A 17,612-nucleotide genomic window follows, 5' to 3' on the forward strand; every position below is an offset into this window, starting at 1 on the left:
GTTGAGGTATAGCGAGAGAGTAGAGTTTCCACAGCAATTGAGAGATATTGAAAAGGCTTGAACAATAGACTATTTTAAAATTCAATTCCTGCACTTGCAAAGAATTAAAAAAAGCGATAGATGCATATATTTAGGTTGTTTAAGGGGTAGTGATAGTCATCTCCACTCGGAGAGGTAATATTTTGGCTTTCCCAACTTGTTATAATTACTTTTTTCCTTAATTTACTTTTCTGCCGAAGCGACATTATAGGTGTTTATTTTGTGCTGGAAAACTTGGCGTTTGGGCGGAAACAGAGTCCTTTCTCAAATTCTCATCTGTTTTCTAGAAGGAAATTAGAGCTTGTTTTGGGAGACATGTGGGGTGGCATTTCCTTTAATTTTGGCATTAACTTAAATATTTCAGTTGGTGTACTCGTTTAATTAGTATTTCATCATACTCTTAACGTTTTACTGTGACTGTTAAATCCATTCATATTTTAAACCGTTGTTTGAAGCTCTGAAGTTAGAAAAATTGAAGATAATTGTCGGTAATTACAATTAACTATGGGTACCATCGTGATGCGTTTTAGCAATCTATCTTCTTGTAAGATGCATGGAGTTGTATTTCATTTTTGAAATCCCTTTTGGAATGTTTTATTTTGCAATAACTGCATTAATGCATTTTTTATTTAGCGATGACTGCAGTAATGCATGTTTTTTTCTTGCTTTTGCATGGAAGAAATAACCTCTTGTTCTTATTTAATTTTTATGGTTTAAGGTCAGTCGCATTGCAACAAAAGCGATAATTCCTGATGATTAGATTGAAGATTCATATCGAAAACATTTAGTTAACACTATTACTCACTATTGGAAATTTTGAAGATTCGATACATCAAGTATGTACACATAGGGAATACGCCCATTTATTAAAAGCCGTATTGAAAGATTCGAAATGGAGCTTGCCAAGCTGCCTGCGATTTCGCTTCAACGCCAAGCCCTGACTAAATTCGCCTCGTTAGTATGGGTTAGTTCAATTAAAAATTCCTTGCGATATCCTCTGCGTTTTCGGTTAAACCTCGAGTCACTGAACGACGGAGCAATTGACGAATTGAAGCGTTCCAACATACCAACACTTTTTAAAGAAATTACCCTATTGATATTGAATGATGTAGGAAATGAAATATATCATTGGCTTTTAGAAATCAAAAACCACATCACTGACATTACCCTGGAACACCAACTCTCCAATTTGAGCTGGACTGTTGAAGGCTCATTAAATCGACCCAAGATGACCAGATTACTACTAGAGAATCAAAGTGACCTCGATTTGACATTCAGTTTTTACATGGCGTGCACGTACTGTTTGGAGGATAAAATTGGGGAATTGTGGCCAAGAATCAGAGAAGAACAGCATTTAAAATATTTCCATGATAATGAATATTTGATGGTTAGATACTGGATTTATAAAGTAGGAGGGCTGCCCCCGCCGAATTATTCCTTTTTAGACCCATCTTTTTTTACGACAATTGATGTTCAATTTTTTGTCATGGTTTTTCATCGTTTGGAATTTAGAAAATCAACTGTAAAATTTCTGTTTAATAATTTAACTGAAGAAGAAAAAATTGAGGCCTTGGATATTATTTTTAAACCATCGAATTATGCAAGCAACAACCCTCTCCAACTTTCAGAAGTATCAGGTCAGGGATATTTATTGAGTCAATTAAATTACACGCAAATGTGCGCATTAGTATCCAAATTTGAACCTCCTGAAGAGTTATTGATGAACATATCATACTTCGCGTGGCCAAGAAATACACATATTCTAAAGGCATTGGGCCATTACATTGGCAAATTGGAAGGCGCCATTGAAGCTACAAACGGCAATGATTTGGTAGAGTTTGCTGATGGCGCGTTCGAGTTTGTCAGACGCTACAACTGTAGTATTCTGTTTAGATATTGTTGGACCAGATTCCCAAGAGAAGAATTAATTAAAGTTATCGATTCAAGGTTCTTTGATGACATCACTTCTGAATTGGCTGTAAACAAAGACGCTGTGTACATCAAAATGGTAATTGATAGCATTGAGCCCAAGAGCTATGACAAGAATTTGTTATCTCCTGATCATCTTCCCATTATCGAAACGTTGGCTGAATACGATACGGATCTGTTGAAATATTACCTCGCTCGAACTGTTGTCAGTAAGAACTTGGCCAAAAACCTCCTTAAGATATTGAAGAATTTTTACTTTCAAGATATGATGAAGGAAACCATTACTGGTATTTTAATTCAGCTTTTTCCTGAGTTAGATCTTAATTGCGCAAATTAAGTTCTTAAAATGCGTGTAACTTCACTCATATTTACTTGGTTTTTTTCCTCTTCAAATTAATGCATTTGTTTTCTAAATAAAACAAGTTGTTGAATTTTGTGCAGAGATTTTTTTCTTCAAAAAAACTGAGCATTTTTAAATAAGTAATTTAGAATTGTGCGCAGTTGTAGTTACATCTTAGGTTACATCCTTAGTATCCTTACATAAATATTGTTTATTGTTTAGTGATTACACTGTGACAAGGAAAAGTTACTTCTTTTGTCAGGGGTTTTTTTTTCAAAGAATTTTTTCAAATTAACCCAAACATTGTTATCTTAGTATTACTTTCGTATTCAAGAATTTTCCTTCAAAAGCTACACAATTTTACAAAAGGAATGTAGAATTACATACTAATTTTTTTGTTCACATTTAGTTTTCCCTTATTTAGTGATTATTGTATAAAGTTACTCGTTTTGTTGGGTTTTTTTCATAGCTTTACTCCAAATAAACGAACATGTGTTTGTAGTTTTTATTGGCCATACAAAATTTTCAACTAATTTCATGTTCAAGAAATGTTTTTCTAAATTTACGCAATTTTAAATAAGTCCCTTAAAATTGCTATTGTACTTGTTACATTTTTTCAATAATTTTGTTTTGCACTCTTTAATGGAGACATAAATAAAAGATGGTAATCTTTGAAAGTTTTTGCGTTTTGAATTTTAATCGAAACGCTGACACTGATAATGCAACTATCTCTATACATGTCGCTACATCGTATGATGTATATCTACGATAGGGCTATTAGTCCGACCTTCCTGTAGCTGTTGTGCCACATTATCGCCTTTGACAGTATAAAATTTTTCGCTCGCCTGTGAAGGGAGAAGATTGTAGTAAGGTGATGATATTTTTTCCTTTGTTTGTTTTTTAAAAGGAAGGAAATTTTAATTGTAAGGTTAAGTATTCCATTTAATTGTGCTGGTAAGGTTAAGAATTGCATTTAATTGTGCTAGTAGGGTCAAGATTTGCATTTAATTGTACTAGTAAAGCTAAGAATTGCATTTGATAGACCATTCCACTAAATACTTGCCGAGAAACCAACGCACAGGGGAAGGATCGCCATATTAGAAGAGTTGTTCTCGCTAGATGGAGCTCGCGTTCACTAAACGCGGGAGGCTAGTCCCCTTACACCACGGAGCTGTATTGTGCTTACACTGCTTCTTGGCGTGAGGGAACTAGAAAAGAAGTATTTGTTTTAAAACTTTGAAACTTTGTACGATCATTTGAAACCATTATAGGTATATCTCGCTTAACGAGAAGTAAGAGAATGGGCCATGACCATTTTGTTTTTATAAATTTATTATTTCATTGTGCATGAATAGTTTTATTTTTATTATTATTTTCTTTGTCGCGTGCATGTTTATTATTTTAGTTTATTGGTTATGCATTTGTTAGTGAGTTTATTAAAATTAAACATTAAGACCTTGGTAACTCTCAATGTCGTTTAATTATTCCCTCTCTAAAAATCCCCTAGACATACTGACCAATAGTATTTTAATCTTTATACGCTACCCCGCTAGAGAAAGTAAGGGTAACGAGCCCGGACCACGTGTTTATATTTATTCCTCTTTGTAGTGAGGTTTTCCCCTTAAACTTTTAATCGTGATCTTAGCAATATGCTAAGCGAATATTTTATCGTCGCACAACTTCGCTACACTTTCTTTATCTTCTTTAGTGGAGTTACTTCTATTTTCTATATTTTTTCTTTGATGGCCTTTAGATCTTCAACAACGAGTGTCTTAAATTCTGGTATTTTAGAGCCATCTTCAAAAAACTCCAAAGTTTCTCTCGCTTGTACAAAGCAATCAACGTGATACCACGCTGGTAGTGGACCAAATCGTCTAGCTTTTTCACTCTGTCTGTCAAGTTTTGAAATGCGAACTTGATCTTTTACGATTGTTTCTCCACAACCTTTGCAAGATGACCGATTACTTTCGGCATATTCAGTTGAGAAGTCTTGAATTTCAATGGAGGAGCTTTTTCTCTTTGTTCCTTTAGATGGGGTTTTGCTTGAAGCAGCAGCTGCTGCTTGAGACCCACTCGAAATTTTACTCATTTTCTCTTGATCTTCCCAACGTAAAGCCTCAAAGTGTGAGCGGTCAGCCTCAGTTGACACTTTAAACTTTTAGAAAAAAACAAAGAAAATGGTACCAATTTGGAACCTGTTTCCACAATAAGAAATTAATGTTACACGCGTCATCAGATGCTCAATTTTGATATTTACCTTTCCATCAAACATTCGTGACCGAACAATTGCCGCCATTCTTAGCTCATCTTTAGCTATGCTGCTTTTACAGCTTTTACATGATGACCTGCCAATTTTGGCATATTCGGTACGCCACCGTGGACCTGGATCCATCTCTAAATCATACAAAGAGGTTTGAATAATTTAGCACAGCTTGATTATTTGGTTTACTTTTCTGGTTAATGATGTATTTAAAAACCAAAACGTTATGTACCTGATTGTAAATGACGAAAGTTTAGATGACACTGCAGAATGCATAAGTGCAAAAGCGATTTGGGATACGTTAAAAAATATACACACTACTTTCGACACGTGGCATGGACTTCTTATTTTAAAGGATTTCGTTAACACCGGAAAAGGTCAAAATGAAAGTATTGGAGAATACCTCACTAGAAGAAGTGCTCTGTACCATAAAGTAAGCCACTCTGGTTTTGAATTTGAGGAAGTAGTCTTGGCTGGTTTTGCCGTTCTTAGACTACCGAAAGAGTATGAATTTCTTGTCAGAAGTTTACGAATTGATAAAAATGACCTTGATTTATCAACATTGAAGTCGAAATTACTCGAGGAAGAGAGAAGGCTTGAATCTACCAACCAGTATAGAAGAAGTGTGAAAGAAGAAGACGACAGTAACTCCGCTATGGCTGCACAAAGTAACTACAGACATTCGAACACAGGACGATATAGCAGAGGCAGAAGTACAGTACGTGAAAATAGAATGCATAGGTCCAACCAAAAATAAATAGGGGAAAGTGTCGGACTCTCTCCTTCGTCTGTGACATGCATGTGGAGGGGTGAATGCATACTCGAGAAATCTGTTCCATCCCCCTCACCTATTCACCATGTACCTAAGATAATTTGTGATATTGAGCGTGAAGAAATAGTGCGGTTTTATTTTACATTAGCTGCTTTTGACTGAGGCTAAAAGTGGCCACTGCAGTTTATCGCCACAATTTAATTTGATGATGTACATGATTGTTTTAATTTAGTTTGCTAATATTGATGTTATTTACTAATATTAAAACGTTTTAACTCAGGGCCTAAGTTTAAATGAAATTCTAAAGGATTTTAACGATGAGTTTTTTGAATTAAATGATGATTTCAAGAACATCTGCGGCATTTTAAATTTAATTTCGGCTTGCTAACGTTTTAAACAAACTTCAACCTCGTTCAAACGCAAAAATAACACTAAAGAAAATAGAACAGAGCGCGGAGGTCCGAGGTTGTAACTCTTCCTTGAGATAAGCCTATGCCAAATTCTCCCGTTTGGTGGCGTACGAGCGTTATTTTCGGGAAGAATGACATCATCAACTACAAATCTGATTGGCTGATACCATTTTAAACACCTTTCGCGCGCTTGAGCGTCTCGAAATGCATGTCAAGCTAAGGCAAAGGCAGGAAAATATGGCAGTCCGACACTTTCCCCTATTTATTTTTGGTCCAACGGCAGCAGAAAAAACGTGGAAAGTATAGTTGACGACACAAAATCCCACGCTAGTCTGCGATGTTATACTTGTCTAGAATTTGGACATATAGCGAGAAACTGCACACGAGAAGAAGACGAAAAGAATGGAAAGTACAAAGCGACTTCCGTAAAACATGAGGCGACATATGTAAGCAAGAGACAAGAAAATTCTAACAGAGCAAACCCAACTATATCACACGCGGCTCTCACTGCCATAAGACATGGACATGCTTCGTCCAATGGTCGTTGGATGTTGGACAGTGGATGCACTGATCATATGACGCCACGCTGGAAAAATTTCATTACCTTCAAGGAAGAAAGTGCTACTGTGGATGTGGCAGGGGGTGGAGTATTAACTGCAACTGGGATTGGAGATTTGCAAATCGAGTTATCGGCAGAAAATGGAGGTTGCACCCTAACTTTGGCAAATACGTTGTACATCCCGGAGCTTGAGGGAAATTTGCTACCAGCAAGCCAAATCACTGATAAAGACGCCAGCATCTTACTCGACAAACATTCCGCGACGATAGAAAGAAAAGACGGAGCACAAATAGCAATAGGACGAAAAGAACAACGTCTCTATTCTAGAGGGCCGGTAGGCCCTTCTAGATAAGATCCCACACCCTCCCGTAATGTTAAATGAAAATTCACAGATTTTCGCCGATTTTCCCATAGGAATAACATGGGGTTTTTGGTGCTCCTGTACATCGAATCATTTAAAAACTAAAGCGAAGTTACGTTTCGGAATACTTTCAAATTAACAAGTAACTATTCAAGGTGTGCCTTTTTCAAGTTTCATGAAAATTAATTAAGTCTAAGTATGTTAATTTAATTAAAAATGTAAGTACCTCAAAAGATTATTCTACAGCAGACGACGCTAATTGTTCATTACTCTACAGTAGACGACGCTAATTGTTCATTACTCTACAGTAGACGACGCTAATTTGCCATTTCACCGCCTTGGAACTTTAACTTGATATTTTTCAATAAATATAACACTATATTTATTAAAAATTTCTCTGGCGGGTCTATTTTTCGTTTAATTATGTGTCTCGGTTGAAATTCTATACTTAGGATACCTTTTTAATTTATATTTTAGATGTTAGTTTCGACCAAGGCTTAAGTTGCCTTACTTAGGCCATGGATTTATAATAGAAGCTTACGCTTCATGGATATTTCACTGTAGCCTTCAGTAAGGTATAAGGATAGATGGATAAGTATTTTTTTAAAACTGGACCTGTGGCCTAGGTATTTTAATTAAAATAACTGGCCACGGTGCCACTCACTGTAAACGTACAAGGGCAGTGAACGCAATGTCATGGATAGTTGTAATCGTAGAGTGGACTGTAAAAGATACGGATTTGATAGTTTAAAAATCGTGGCAGGATGTTCGTTTTGAAGTTGACTATTAAGCTCGGGTTCTAAAACGAATTGTGAGCCGTATCTTATAAGAATTAGTAGAAGTGTAGAACCATTTTTAACCTCGTCCTAGAAGTGAAAAATTTCGCATTTCAGGCAAAAAATTGCTTTATATTAGATTAATACAAATGCAGACTGAATTATATAAAAAAGGACTTGGTTTGCCCAAGCCTAAAAAACAAAACGATAAGAGTTTTTTCCAGTAGCCCCTTCCAAAAAGTTTTGAAAAAATGTTCTTAGTCTGAGTCAGTTCAGTTCTTCCCACAAACAGGAAGTAGTTTCCCCGCATAGCCTAGTTCACAACCTAGATATGACGTTTTTTAGCTCCAAGTGCGCATGCGCGAAGAACTTAAACAACAAGATGCACAAGGCAGTCAAACTTTTTGGAAGGGGCTGTTGACTGAAGCGCGGATATTTTATTTTTCTATATAATTTTAAAGACAATCCGTATTTTACTACTCTTTAGAATTTAATTCAATCTCCTGATTTTACTGCTAATGGATTTATTTCCTATAAATTAATTGAAATAAAAAATTACTTATCTCAGATTTTTCAACAATTCCATTTTCGTAAAATTTTATCATGAAAAATCTGAGATAAGTAATTTTTTATTTCAATTAATTTATAGGAAATAAATCCATTAGCAGTAAAATCAGGAGATTGAATTAAATTCTAAAGAGTAGTAAAATGCGGATTGTCTTTAAAATTATATAGAAAAATAAAATATCCGCGCTTCAGTCAACTGGAAAAAACTCTTATCGTTTTGTTTTTTAGGCTTGGGCAAACCAAGTCCTTTTCTATATAATTACTTTCATGAAGTACAACCGAAGAAGGTTGCCAACAAAGCCATGTCAAAGACGCTAGACTTATGGCACCAACGTTTGGGTCACTTACATGTTACGGCTGTTAAAGAAGTGTCAAACAAAAGTAATATACAACTAGACGTCATGGAAGAGAAGATCTATTCCAAATGCGAAACATGCATGGAAGGAAAATTGAAAGCTACTCCTTTCCCGAAGAAAAGTTTCACTAGAGAAGAAAAACCCTTACGATTGGTTCATACGGACGTTTGTGGTCCTATCACGCCAATATCGAAGGGAGGCAAGAAATACTTCGTGACCTTTATAGACGACTATTCACGATACACGGAGGTTTACTTGATAACTAAAAAGAGCGAAGTTGAGGAGAAATTTGACGTGTATAGACGAAAAGTAGAAAATGCTCAAGAAACGAAGATAGGCACTTTACGAAGTGATAACGGGGGAGAATATATGGGAAATTCGTTCAAGGCGACGCTTAGCGAACTCGGAATTGACAGGCAATTGACGATACCCGGAACTCCTCAACAAAATGGTGTTGCGAAAAGAGCAAACCAGACCCTCCTCGACACGGCAAGATGTTGTGTTTGTGAATGAAGACACAATCGGTTATAGTTTTAATTAAAGTTTATTTGGACATAATGTCGATCGTCACGTGTAGGATAAGAACTGCCCCGTTACTCATTAACGATGGGTCTTTTATACTCAGGGCCGGATTAACAATATTTTGGGCCCTAGGCAAGGCGTTATTTCCGGGCGCAGACCACAGTTTAAGAGAATCTAAGAGACATACTGTTTTTGTATTCTAAGGGAGCGGTAGCTCCCTTAGATAAGGCCTGATGACGGCTTTAATGTATAAGGAAGGTTTTTGGATTGGTTTTAACTTTTTTCGTATTAAGTTTATTGTTTCGAAATTTTTCTACTGAACTAAAAACCGGGCCCTTAATATGTGGTAAAAATTTCAAGATGATCCACCTAATAGTTTATTTTATAAAGCATAAAGTTGCTAAGGGTGGTTTTCATTTCCATAAAATTAATCACAGATTTTGGCGAAAAACTAGAGAATCTCCATAGAAATAACATGGGAAATTTTCCAAACTTACCCATTTTGTAACTACCCTTACAAAAATAACTATACGTTTGATAGATTTGAAAACGGACTTAAATGAAAGCCCCATTTTTAAAGTGGGCGCCAATTTTTGTTTCATTAAGAAAAACAAAGTTTAAGTATTGTTTTTAATAGTTTTAAGTACCTGCTCCGAATTACGTGGTTTACCTTTAAACTGTGGAACTTAAGACTTTTTTGCTTGGGTTAAGTAATAAGGAAAGTCATTCTAGGACTTACGTCGTTTTACTGCGGATAATCAAATTTGTAGGGCAATTAGCTAGCTTAATTGTCATTATAACTATTGCGCGTCCCACTAATTTAGTTGCGAAGTACAGATTAAACTTAATTAAACAAAATAAGCAATTAAAGATAATTACCAATTATAGGTAATTAAATTTTTACACGAGTCTAAACTATAACATCTGTTTGTGTACAAGTCTACGGAATCTGTTTAAGCGCAGACCTACAGAATATTTTTGTGCAAAGGAGTATAAATTCTCTTTGTGCAGAGGCCTATGCAATCATTTCGTGCACAGGCCTATGGAATATTGTTTTACACAGCCTCTGGAATATTGTTTTACACAGGTCTACGGAATGTTTTTGTGCAAATCTGCATGGAATCCTTTTGAGTATAGGAGTATGGAATCTTCTGTGCACAGGTCTATGGAATTTTTTGTTCATGGGTCTATGGTATATTTATGTGTACAAGTTTGAAGAATCTTTATGTGCACACAAGTCTGAAGAATCATTATGTGCACACAAGTCTGAAGAATCATTATGTGCACACAAGTCTGAAGAATCTTTATGTGCACACAAGTCTGAAGAATCATTAAGTGCACACAAGTCTGAAGAATCTATATGTGCACACAAGTCTGAAGAATCTATATGTGCACACAAGTCTGAAGAATCTTTATGTGCACACAAGTCTGAAGAATCTTTATGTGCACACAAGTCTGAAGAATCTTTATGTGCACACAAGTCTGAAGAATCTTTATATGCACACAAGTCTGAAGAATCTTTATGTGCACACAAGTCTGAAGAATCATTAAGTGCACACAAGTCTGAAGAATCTATATGTGCACACAAGTCTGAAGAATCTTTATGTGCACACAAGTCTGAAGAATCATTATGTGCACACACAAGTCTGAAGAATCTTTGTGTCCAAGTGAAAAATCTTTATTTGCACAGGTCTACGACTTCTGTTTGTGCACAGGTCTACGACATCTGTTTGTTCACAGGTCTACGACCTCTGTTTGTGCACAGGTCTATGGAATCTGATTTGCTCATTTCTATGACATCTCTTTTTGCGAAAGTCAATAACATTTGTTTATGCTCAAGTCTAAAACATCTCTTTTTGCGCAAGTCAATAACATTTGTTTATGCTCAAGTCTAAAACATCTGTTTGTACACAAGCCTAAAACATCTGTTTGTGCACAAGTCTAAAACATCTGTTTGTACACAAGACTAAAACATCTGTTTGTGCACAAGTCTATTCCATCTGTTTGTGCACAAGTCTAAAGCATCTGTTTGTGCACAAGTCTAAAGCATCTGTTTGTGCACAAGTCTAAATCATCTGTTTGTGAACAAGTCTATAACACCTGTTTGTGATCAATTCTATAACACCTGCTTGTGAACAAGTCTATAACACCTGTGTGTGAACAAGTCTATAACATCTCTTTGTGCACAAGTCTATAACATCTGTTTATTCACAAGTCTATAACATCTGTTTATTCACAAGTCTATGACATCTGTTTGTGCACACGCGAGTGACTTCTGTCTGAGCAAAGGTCTACGGAATATTTTTGAGCACGGGTCTACGTATTATTTTTGTGCAAATGGGTATGGAATCTTTTTGAGCATAAGGGTTTGAAATCTGTTTGAGCATAGGGGCATTGAAAATGTTTGTGCCTAACTCTAGGGAATCTGATGTGCACATGTCTATAACATCTCTTTTTGCGCAAGTCTGCGACATTTCTTTGTACACAAGTCTGTGATTCTATTTGTGCACAAGTGTACAAAATATTTTTATGCATTGGTGTACGGAATATTTTTATGCACAATTGTACGGAAATTTTTGTGCATAGGTGTACGAACTGTTTTTGTTCACAGGTGTGCGGAATATTTTTGTGCATAGGTGTATGGAATATTATGGTGAAAATGGATTTGGAGTATTTTTGTGCACAGGTGTACGGAATATTTTTGTGAAAATGGATACCGAATAATTTTGTGAAAATGGATACCGAATAATTTTGTGCACAGGTGTACGTGATAGTTTTGTGCACAGGTGAACGTGACATTTTTGTGCAAATGGGTAAGGAACATTTTTGAGCATAGGTATATGGAATGTTTTTGTGCAGAGGTCCATGGATTATTTTTGTGTACAGGTATATGGAATGTTTTTGTGCAGAAGTCCGTGGAATATTTTTGTGTACAGGTATATGACTCATGTTTGTGCACAAATCTATAGAATGTTTTGTACACCGGTCTAGGACATATGATTGTGCACAAGTCTATGGCATCAGTTTGTGCAAAAGTCTAAGGTATGTGTTTTTGCACAAATATTTGACATCTATTTTTGCACAAGTCTATGGTATCTGTGTGTACAGGTCTACAAAATATGTTTGTGCACAAGTCTGAAGAATCTTTATGTGTTCAAGTCTACGGAATCTCTTGTGCAAATGTCGATGACATCTCTTTTTGAGGAAGTATGAAATCAGTTTTTTACACAAGCATCTGTTGTGCACAAGTCTATAACATCGGATTGTGCAAAACCGTGTGACTTCTGTTTGTGTACAAGTCTGTGGAATCTATTTGTGCACGAGTCTACGTAATATATTTGTGTACAAGTCTGTGGAATCTATTTGTGCACGAGTCTACGTAATATATTTGTGCGCAAATCTATGGAAACTGTTTATGCGCTAGTCTACGGCATCTGTTTGTGCACGGGTCTACGGAAAATGTTTGTGCAAATGGGTGTGGAATATTTTTGAGCATATATGGGTATGGAATGTTTCTGAACAGGTCCAAGGCATGTTTTTGTGCACAGGTCCATGGAATATTTTTGTACACAGGTCTATGTCACATGTTTATACAAAAGCCAATAGAATATTTTGTGCATAGGTCAATGGAATCGTTTTGTGCACAGCACAGTTTTATGAAATATTTTGTGCGCAGGTCTAGGGAATAATTCTGTGCAAATGGTTATGGAATAGTTTTGTGCTATGGGTATGAAATCTTTATGTACACAGGTCTATGGAATCTTTATGAACACAGGCATATATAATGTTTTGTGCACAGTTCCATGAAATATTTTGTGCACATCTCCATGAAATCTTTTTTGCACAGGTCTATGGAAACTTGATGTGCACAAGTATAGAATGTTTTTGTGCACATGTCTATGACTTCTGTTTGTGCACAAAACTATGGAATCTGGTTTGAACATGTCTATGACATCTGTTGTGCACAAGCCTGTGACTTCCACTTGTGTACAAGTCTACGCAATTTGTTTGTGCACATGGCTACGGAATCTGTGCACAGATCTCCGGAATCTGTTTGTACACAGGCCTACGGCATCTGTTTGTGCACAGGTTTACGGAATCTGTTTCTTTACAGGTGTACGGCATCTGTTTGTGCACAGGCCTACGGCATATTTTTTTGAGCACAGGTCTAGGGAATCTTTTGTGCACTGTTTTATGGAATCTCTTTGGGCACAGGTCTATGGAATCGTTTTGTTCAAATGGGTATGGAATCGTTTCGTGCAAATGGGTATGAAATTGTTTTGTGCAAATGGGTATGGAATCTTTATGGAAACAGGTCTATGACTTCTGTTTGTAAACAAGTCTAAGACTTCTGTTTTTGCACTAGTCCGTGGATTCTGATGTGCACATATCTTTGACATCTCTTATTGCGCAAGTCTATGATGTATTTTTTTGTGCAAGTCTATGACATCTGTTTGTGCACAACCCTGTGACTTCCGTTTGTGTCCAAGTATCCGGAATGTTTGTGCACATGTCTACGGTATCTGTTTGTGCACAGGTCTACGGAATATTTTTGTGCACAGGTCTACGGAATATTTTTGTGCACAAGCCTACTGAATCGGTTTGTGCAGAGGGCCAAGGAATCTGTCTTTGCAAAGGCCACTGCATCTGTTTGTGCACAGGTCTAAAGAACATTTTTCTGCAAATGGATACGGGATATTTTTGTGCAAATGGATATGCAGTACTTTTGTGCACTGGTGTACGAGATATTCTTGAGCATATTTTTGAGCATAGGGGTATGGAATGTTTTTGTGCAGAGGTCCATGGAATCGTTTTGTGTACAGGTATATAACATCTCTTTTTGCACAAGTTTATGACATCTGTTTGTGCGTAAGTCTATGACATAATTTTGTGCGCAAGTCTATGACATAATTTTGTGCGCAAGTCTATGACATCAGTTTGTGCTCAATTCTAAGGGATCTGTTTTTGCACAATTCTAAGGGATCTGTTTGTGCACAAGTCTACGGGATCTGTTTGTGCACAAGTCTACGGGATCTGTTTGTACACAATTATATGACATGTGTTTTCACAAGTCTATGTTATCTACGAAATATGTTTGTGCACTCAGGGTGACCACAAATAACCTTGTAATAGTTATAGGAAAATAGGAAATTTACAATTGATTTACAGGAAATTATAGGAGACTAGCTGTTACCCGCGGCATCGCTTGAGTGTAGTAAGAACTTCCATCAAGTATGGGTACATTTTACTGATTCGACTAATATTTTTGTAGCATCCTAGGAGCGAAGGCACTCGGCGTCGCTCATCAGCTCGTCGGGACATTTTTTATTACTTTACACGCAGACATTCTATAAAGAAAGGTTTTTAAATATCTGGCCGCCATTTAAAATGATGGCAACAAATCGATCCCGAAAGACCAAGACCCGTCTATAGGTTAAAGGAATCCAGTGTACTAAATATTTGTGAAATCGGTTGAAACTCACGGACTTTCTTACAAAGAGAAGATTTGTTACATTTCTGGGCGTCATTTATGAAGATGGCGGCGGATTGGAAAAATCTTTCTTAGTACGCGCCTACTACTTACGAGTAACGTTCCTCCAAATTTTCAGCCTTCTGGGGCCAGCGGTTTGGGCTGGGCGATGATTATCAGTCAGTCTGTCAGTCGGTCAGGACTTTGATTTATATAGATATAGATGTATAATTAAAAAAACAGGAAAAGACAAGAGAACTACTCTTGAAAAAATAGCAAAATATATGTTGCAAATGCTTTGAAAGTAATAAGACAAGATTTACAAAGGAGCTTTGGTTTAATTATAACCATAATTTCGTAAGATATGTTACATAAATTTGTCACTGGAAACTGAGAGCTTGTCTCGAAGTGACGTAAATGAAACGTCATAGATTCTCGTAAAGCGACGCCTGATGAGGCCCTGTCAAAGGCTTAGTACAGACTAAATAGGAAGATGGAGTAGAGAATCGTGTGTAGTCAATTCTCGCGTCGTTCTCGAACTAGCTCTCATTAAGTCTCGAGCATTTCGAAATATAGGAAGTGTCATATTTATGGAACGTAATCTGAGAAACATATGCTATAACTTTAAAACATCACCGACTTCCGTGACAAATATTTTTAGAGGCTTCCATAGCTTTGGTGATATATAACAAAACCAAAAGTGAGAGCGCACAAAATATCTACAATTTCAAAAAATAGGAAAATATAGGAAAATTATCGAAATTATAGGAACTAATAGGAAGACATCCGAAAATAGGAAAAATTATAAAATTTAGGAAATGTGGTCACCCAGCGCAGGTCTATGGAATATGTTTGTGCACAGGTGTATAGATTGTTTTTGTACACAGGTCTACGTAATAATTTTTTAGCCTGAGTCTTCGGAATCTATTTGTATTATTGCATCCACTGTGCTTTGCACGTGAAAACGACGGGAAGGCAATTTGAGTTGGACTGGGCGTTGAAGCAATCAAGATAAATACTTCTATAATAGATGGTTAGGGCCTTGTTAGTTCAAACGTGGTAACTAATATACGCGCAACACCACAAGACTTAAATGGAGCGCCTGCTTTTCAGTATACGTTTTAAAATACTAGTTTCTAAACAGTTTTAATTCATATTAAGACTGAAGTGACAGATATTAATAAAAAATGTCTTTGTACACAAAGACGCGAAAAAGTAAGAGATAAGTGTAGAAAATTAATTGTTTGAAGTAACAGATATTCAAATTTTCATTTTTGAAGACGTGATTATAAAACATCAATTATTTTAAAAAATTTCTTATCTTAGTTTTTTTCACAAAAATTTCAGAGAAACTACTTTGATACTACTGTTTATTTTCGAGAAACATTTGCTTCGAGGAAGTTCAAATACTCGGATATCTGAAAAATAGAGCTAGAAGTATTTATTTTTATATTTCAAAATTGAAAATATTGCGAACCGAAAATTACATTCGCCCTTTGACTGTGATGTAGTTATTAGAGTCAAAAGGATCTGTAGCTTTGATAGATATACAACACGTCAATTTTTGAAACCTCGAAAACTTTAAAATAAACGAACACGTTTTGTTAAGTTTTCATGCTTGTTTTATTTTGTCTGCTATCAACAACTTTCTGCCCATTTTATTCTCCTTATAGGCCCGAATACTCAAACTAGCTCTAAATTTTAAAAAGAAAATAAAATGCATACGTTTTCTATTTTTAAAATGATGCACATGTTTAAGGATAAAATATTTTACTTAAGGAATTTTGGTGAAAAAAACTAAGATAAGAAATTTTTTAAAATAATTGATGTTTTATAATCACGTCTTCAAAAATGAAAATTTGAATATCTGTTACTTCAAACAATTAATTTTCTACACTTATCTCTTACTTTTTCGCGTCTTTGTGTACAAAGACATTTTTTATTAATTTTTAATTGACTTAACACTGAACTGCATATTTAAATTTCTTTTTGAACTCAATAGTTCAATTCCTTTCTTTCTAATTCAAGAAATTTATCAATTATCTGTTCATAGTCTATGAAGTCTTTTAGCAAATCCTTTTCAATATATATCAAAGATAAAGAACTTAATTTTTCCTGGGCTAATGTGGTTCTTAAGTAGTTTTTCGCTCTTTTTAAAGCTGAAAAGGATCTCTCGCCTCTTGCATTGCAAACACAAGTAAATTCTCAAAACAATTTCTAAGTTTGGAAAAGTTGAAATGATATTATTGGTAAGAATGAAGGAATGAAAGAATTCTGGGTTTTTGCTTTCTTCATTCTTCACGAAATGCTTGAAATGTAGCAGTTCGTTTTCAAGCTCTTCAAAATTTAAATCATTGCAATACGTTTCTGCCAATTCTTGGAAAGCTCCAGAGAAAGATTCATCGGGGGCATTAATGTTAAAAATAGGTTTGAACTTTTCATCAGTGTCCTTGTTAACTTTAGATTGTTTTTTTTAGTTTTTGTCATTAGATTGTCACATACGAGGGGTCCGTCATTCGAAGAAAAAACGTACGGGATTTTTATGGATTTTTACGCATTTTTTTTTAAATGGATTTGTCGATTTTTTATAAAAATCCAAAATCCAGTAGGATTTTCAAAAAAACCGTTGTGTTTTTGAATTTTTTCATGGAATTTCGTAATTTGTTTTAGGAATATCGTTATTTGTTTTGGGATTTCGTATTTTTAACTGTAATTTGTATCGTATTCTTTTTGGATTTTTTTGGGGATTTTTCACAAAATTTTGGATTTTTTTTGTGGATTTTCACAAAATTTTGGATTTCTAAAAAAATACGAACAAACTCCCGGATTTAACATGTTATTTTGGATTTCTAAAAAAGTTTCGGTATTTTTGGATTTTTTTGAGATTTTCGGTGGATTTTTGGATTTTTAACATAATTTTATATATTTTGAAACTTTTGAAAGATCTTCGGATTTTTCAAAAATTACAAAATCCTTTTTGTATTTTCACTGGAATTTTGGATTTGTTTTTGGATTTTTCCCCGAGCGTACGGGAGTTTTTGGCAATGACGGATCCCTCGTTCACATAAGACGTAAAACGCTTTTATTTTGAAAGCTTCCCTTCCACTCAGTGTGTTATCATCGTTTTTAGCCACATCGTATGATGTACATCTACGATGAGTCTCTTAGTTTGGCCTGCCCTGTTGTACTCGTTCTCTTAGTAGTACTAGTACCAGTAGACGTGAAAGAGTAGTGCGTTTGGTAGTATAGAA

At 35.6% G+C, this 17,612-nt stretch overlaps 2 protein-coding genes across 8 annotated transcripts; one reads left to right on the forward strand and one right to left on the reverse strand.

The window, feature by feature from the left end:
• Positions 1-205: 205 nt before the first annotated feature.
• LOC149679410 (uncharacterized) lies at positions 206-2,587 on the forward strand. Of its 7 annotated transcripts, XR_016365761.1 has the most exons (5): positions 206-1,003; positions 1,179-1,447; positions 1,552-1,676; positions 1,752-1,870; positions 1,933-2,587. XR_016365761.1 is itself a non-coding variant. In XM_089835139.1 (3 exons), exons 1-3 carry the CDS (start codon positions 1,000-1,002, stop codon positions 1,969-1,971), a joined length of 735 nt encoding a protein of 244 aa, XP_089691265.1. In that variant the 5' UTR covers positions 206-999; the 3' UTR covers positions 1,972-2,587. The 7 variants fall into 7 exon arrangements, 2 of the variants coding, with proteins under 2 accessions (XP_089691265.1, XP_089691266.1); XR_016365760.1 differs by having other exon boundaries at positions 1,552-1,870; XR_016365762.1 differs by having other exon boundaries at positions 1,179-1,426; positions 1,552-1,870.
• A 1,035-nt stretch (positions 2,588-3,622) lies between these two features.
• LOC149679411 (poly [ADP-ribose] polymerase 1-like) lies at positions 3,623-4,902 on the reverse strand. The gene is made up of 2 exons (XM_089835141.1): positions 4,566-4,902; positions 3,623-4,503 (listed from the first exon to the last, which is right to left on the reverse strand). Exons 1-2 carry the CDS (start codon positions 4,698-4,700, stop codon positions 4,459-4,461), a joined length of 180 nt encoding a protein of 59 aa, XP_089691267.1. The 5' UTR covers positions 4,701-4,902; the 3' UTR covers positions 3,623-4,458.
• Positions 4,903-17,612: the final 12,710 nt, after the last annotated feature.

The sequence above is a fragment of the Phalangium opilio genome, unplaced genomic scaffold, assembly GCF_054372755.1.
Source record: "Phalangium opilio isolate 3A_F unplaced genomic scaffold, DU_Popi_V2 ptg000041l_1, whole genome shotgun sequence".
Taxonomy (NCBI): Eukaryota; Metazoa; Arthropoda; class Arachnida; order Opiliones; family Phalangiidae; genus Phalangium; species Phalangium opilio.

Excerpts from the sequence above, each read along its gene's own strand:
- LOC149679410 (XM_089835139.1), top strand. Across the intron at positions 1,871-1,932 it reads CTACAAACGGCAATGATTTG|ATATTGTTGGACCAGATTCC; the intron begins GTAGAGTTTGCT and ends TATTCTGTTTAG.
- LOC149679411 (XM_089835141.1), bottom strand. The coding sequence starts at position 4,700 with ATGGATCCAGGTCCACGGTGGCGTACCGAATATGCCAAAATTGGCAGG. Across the intron at positions 4,504-4,565 it reads CACGAATGTTTGATGGAAAG|GTTCCAAATTGGTACCATTT; the intron begins GTAAATATCAAA and ends TTGTGGAAACAG.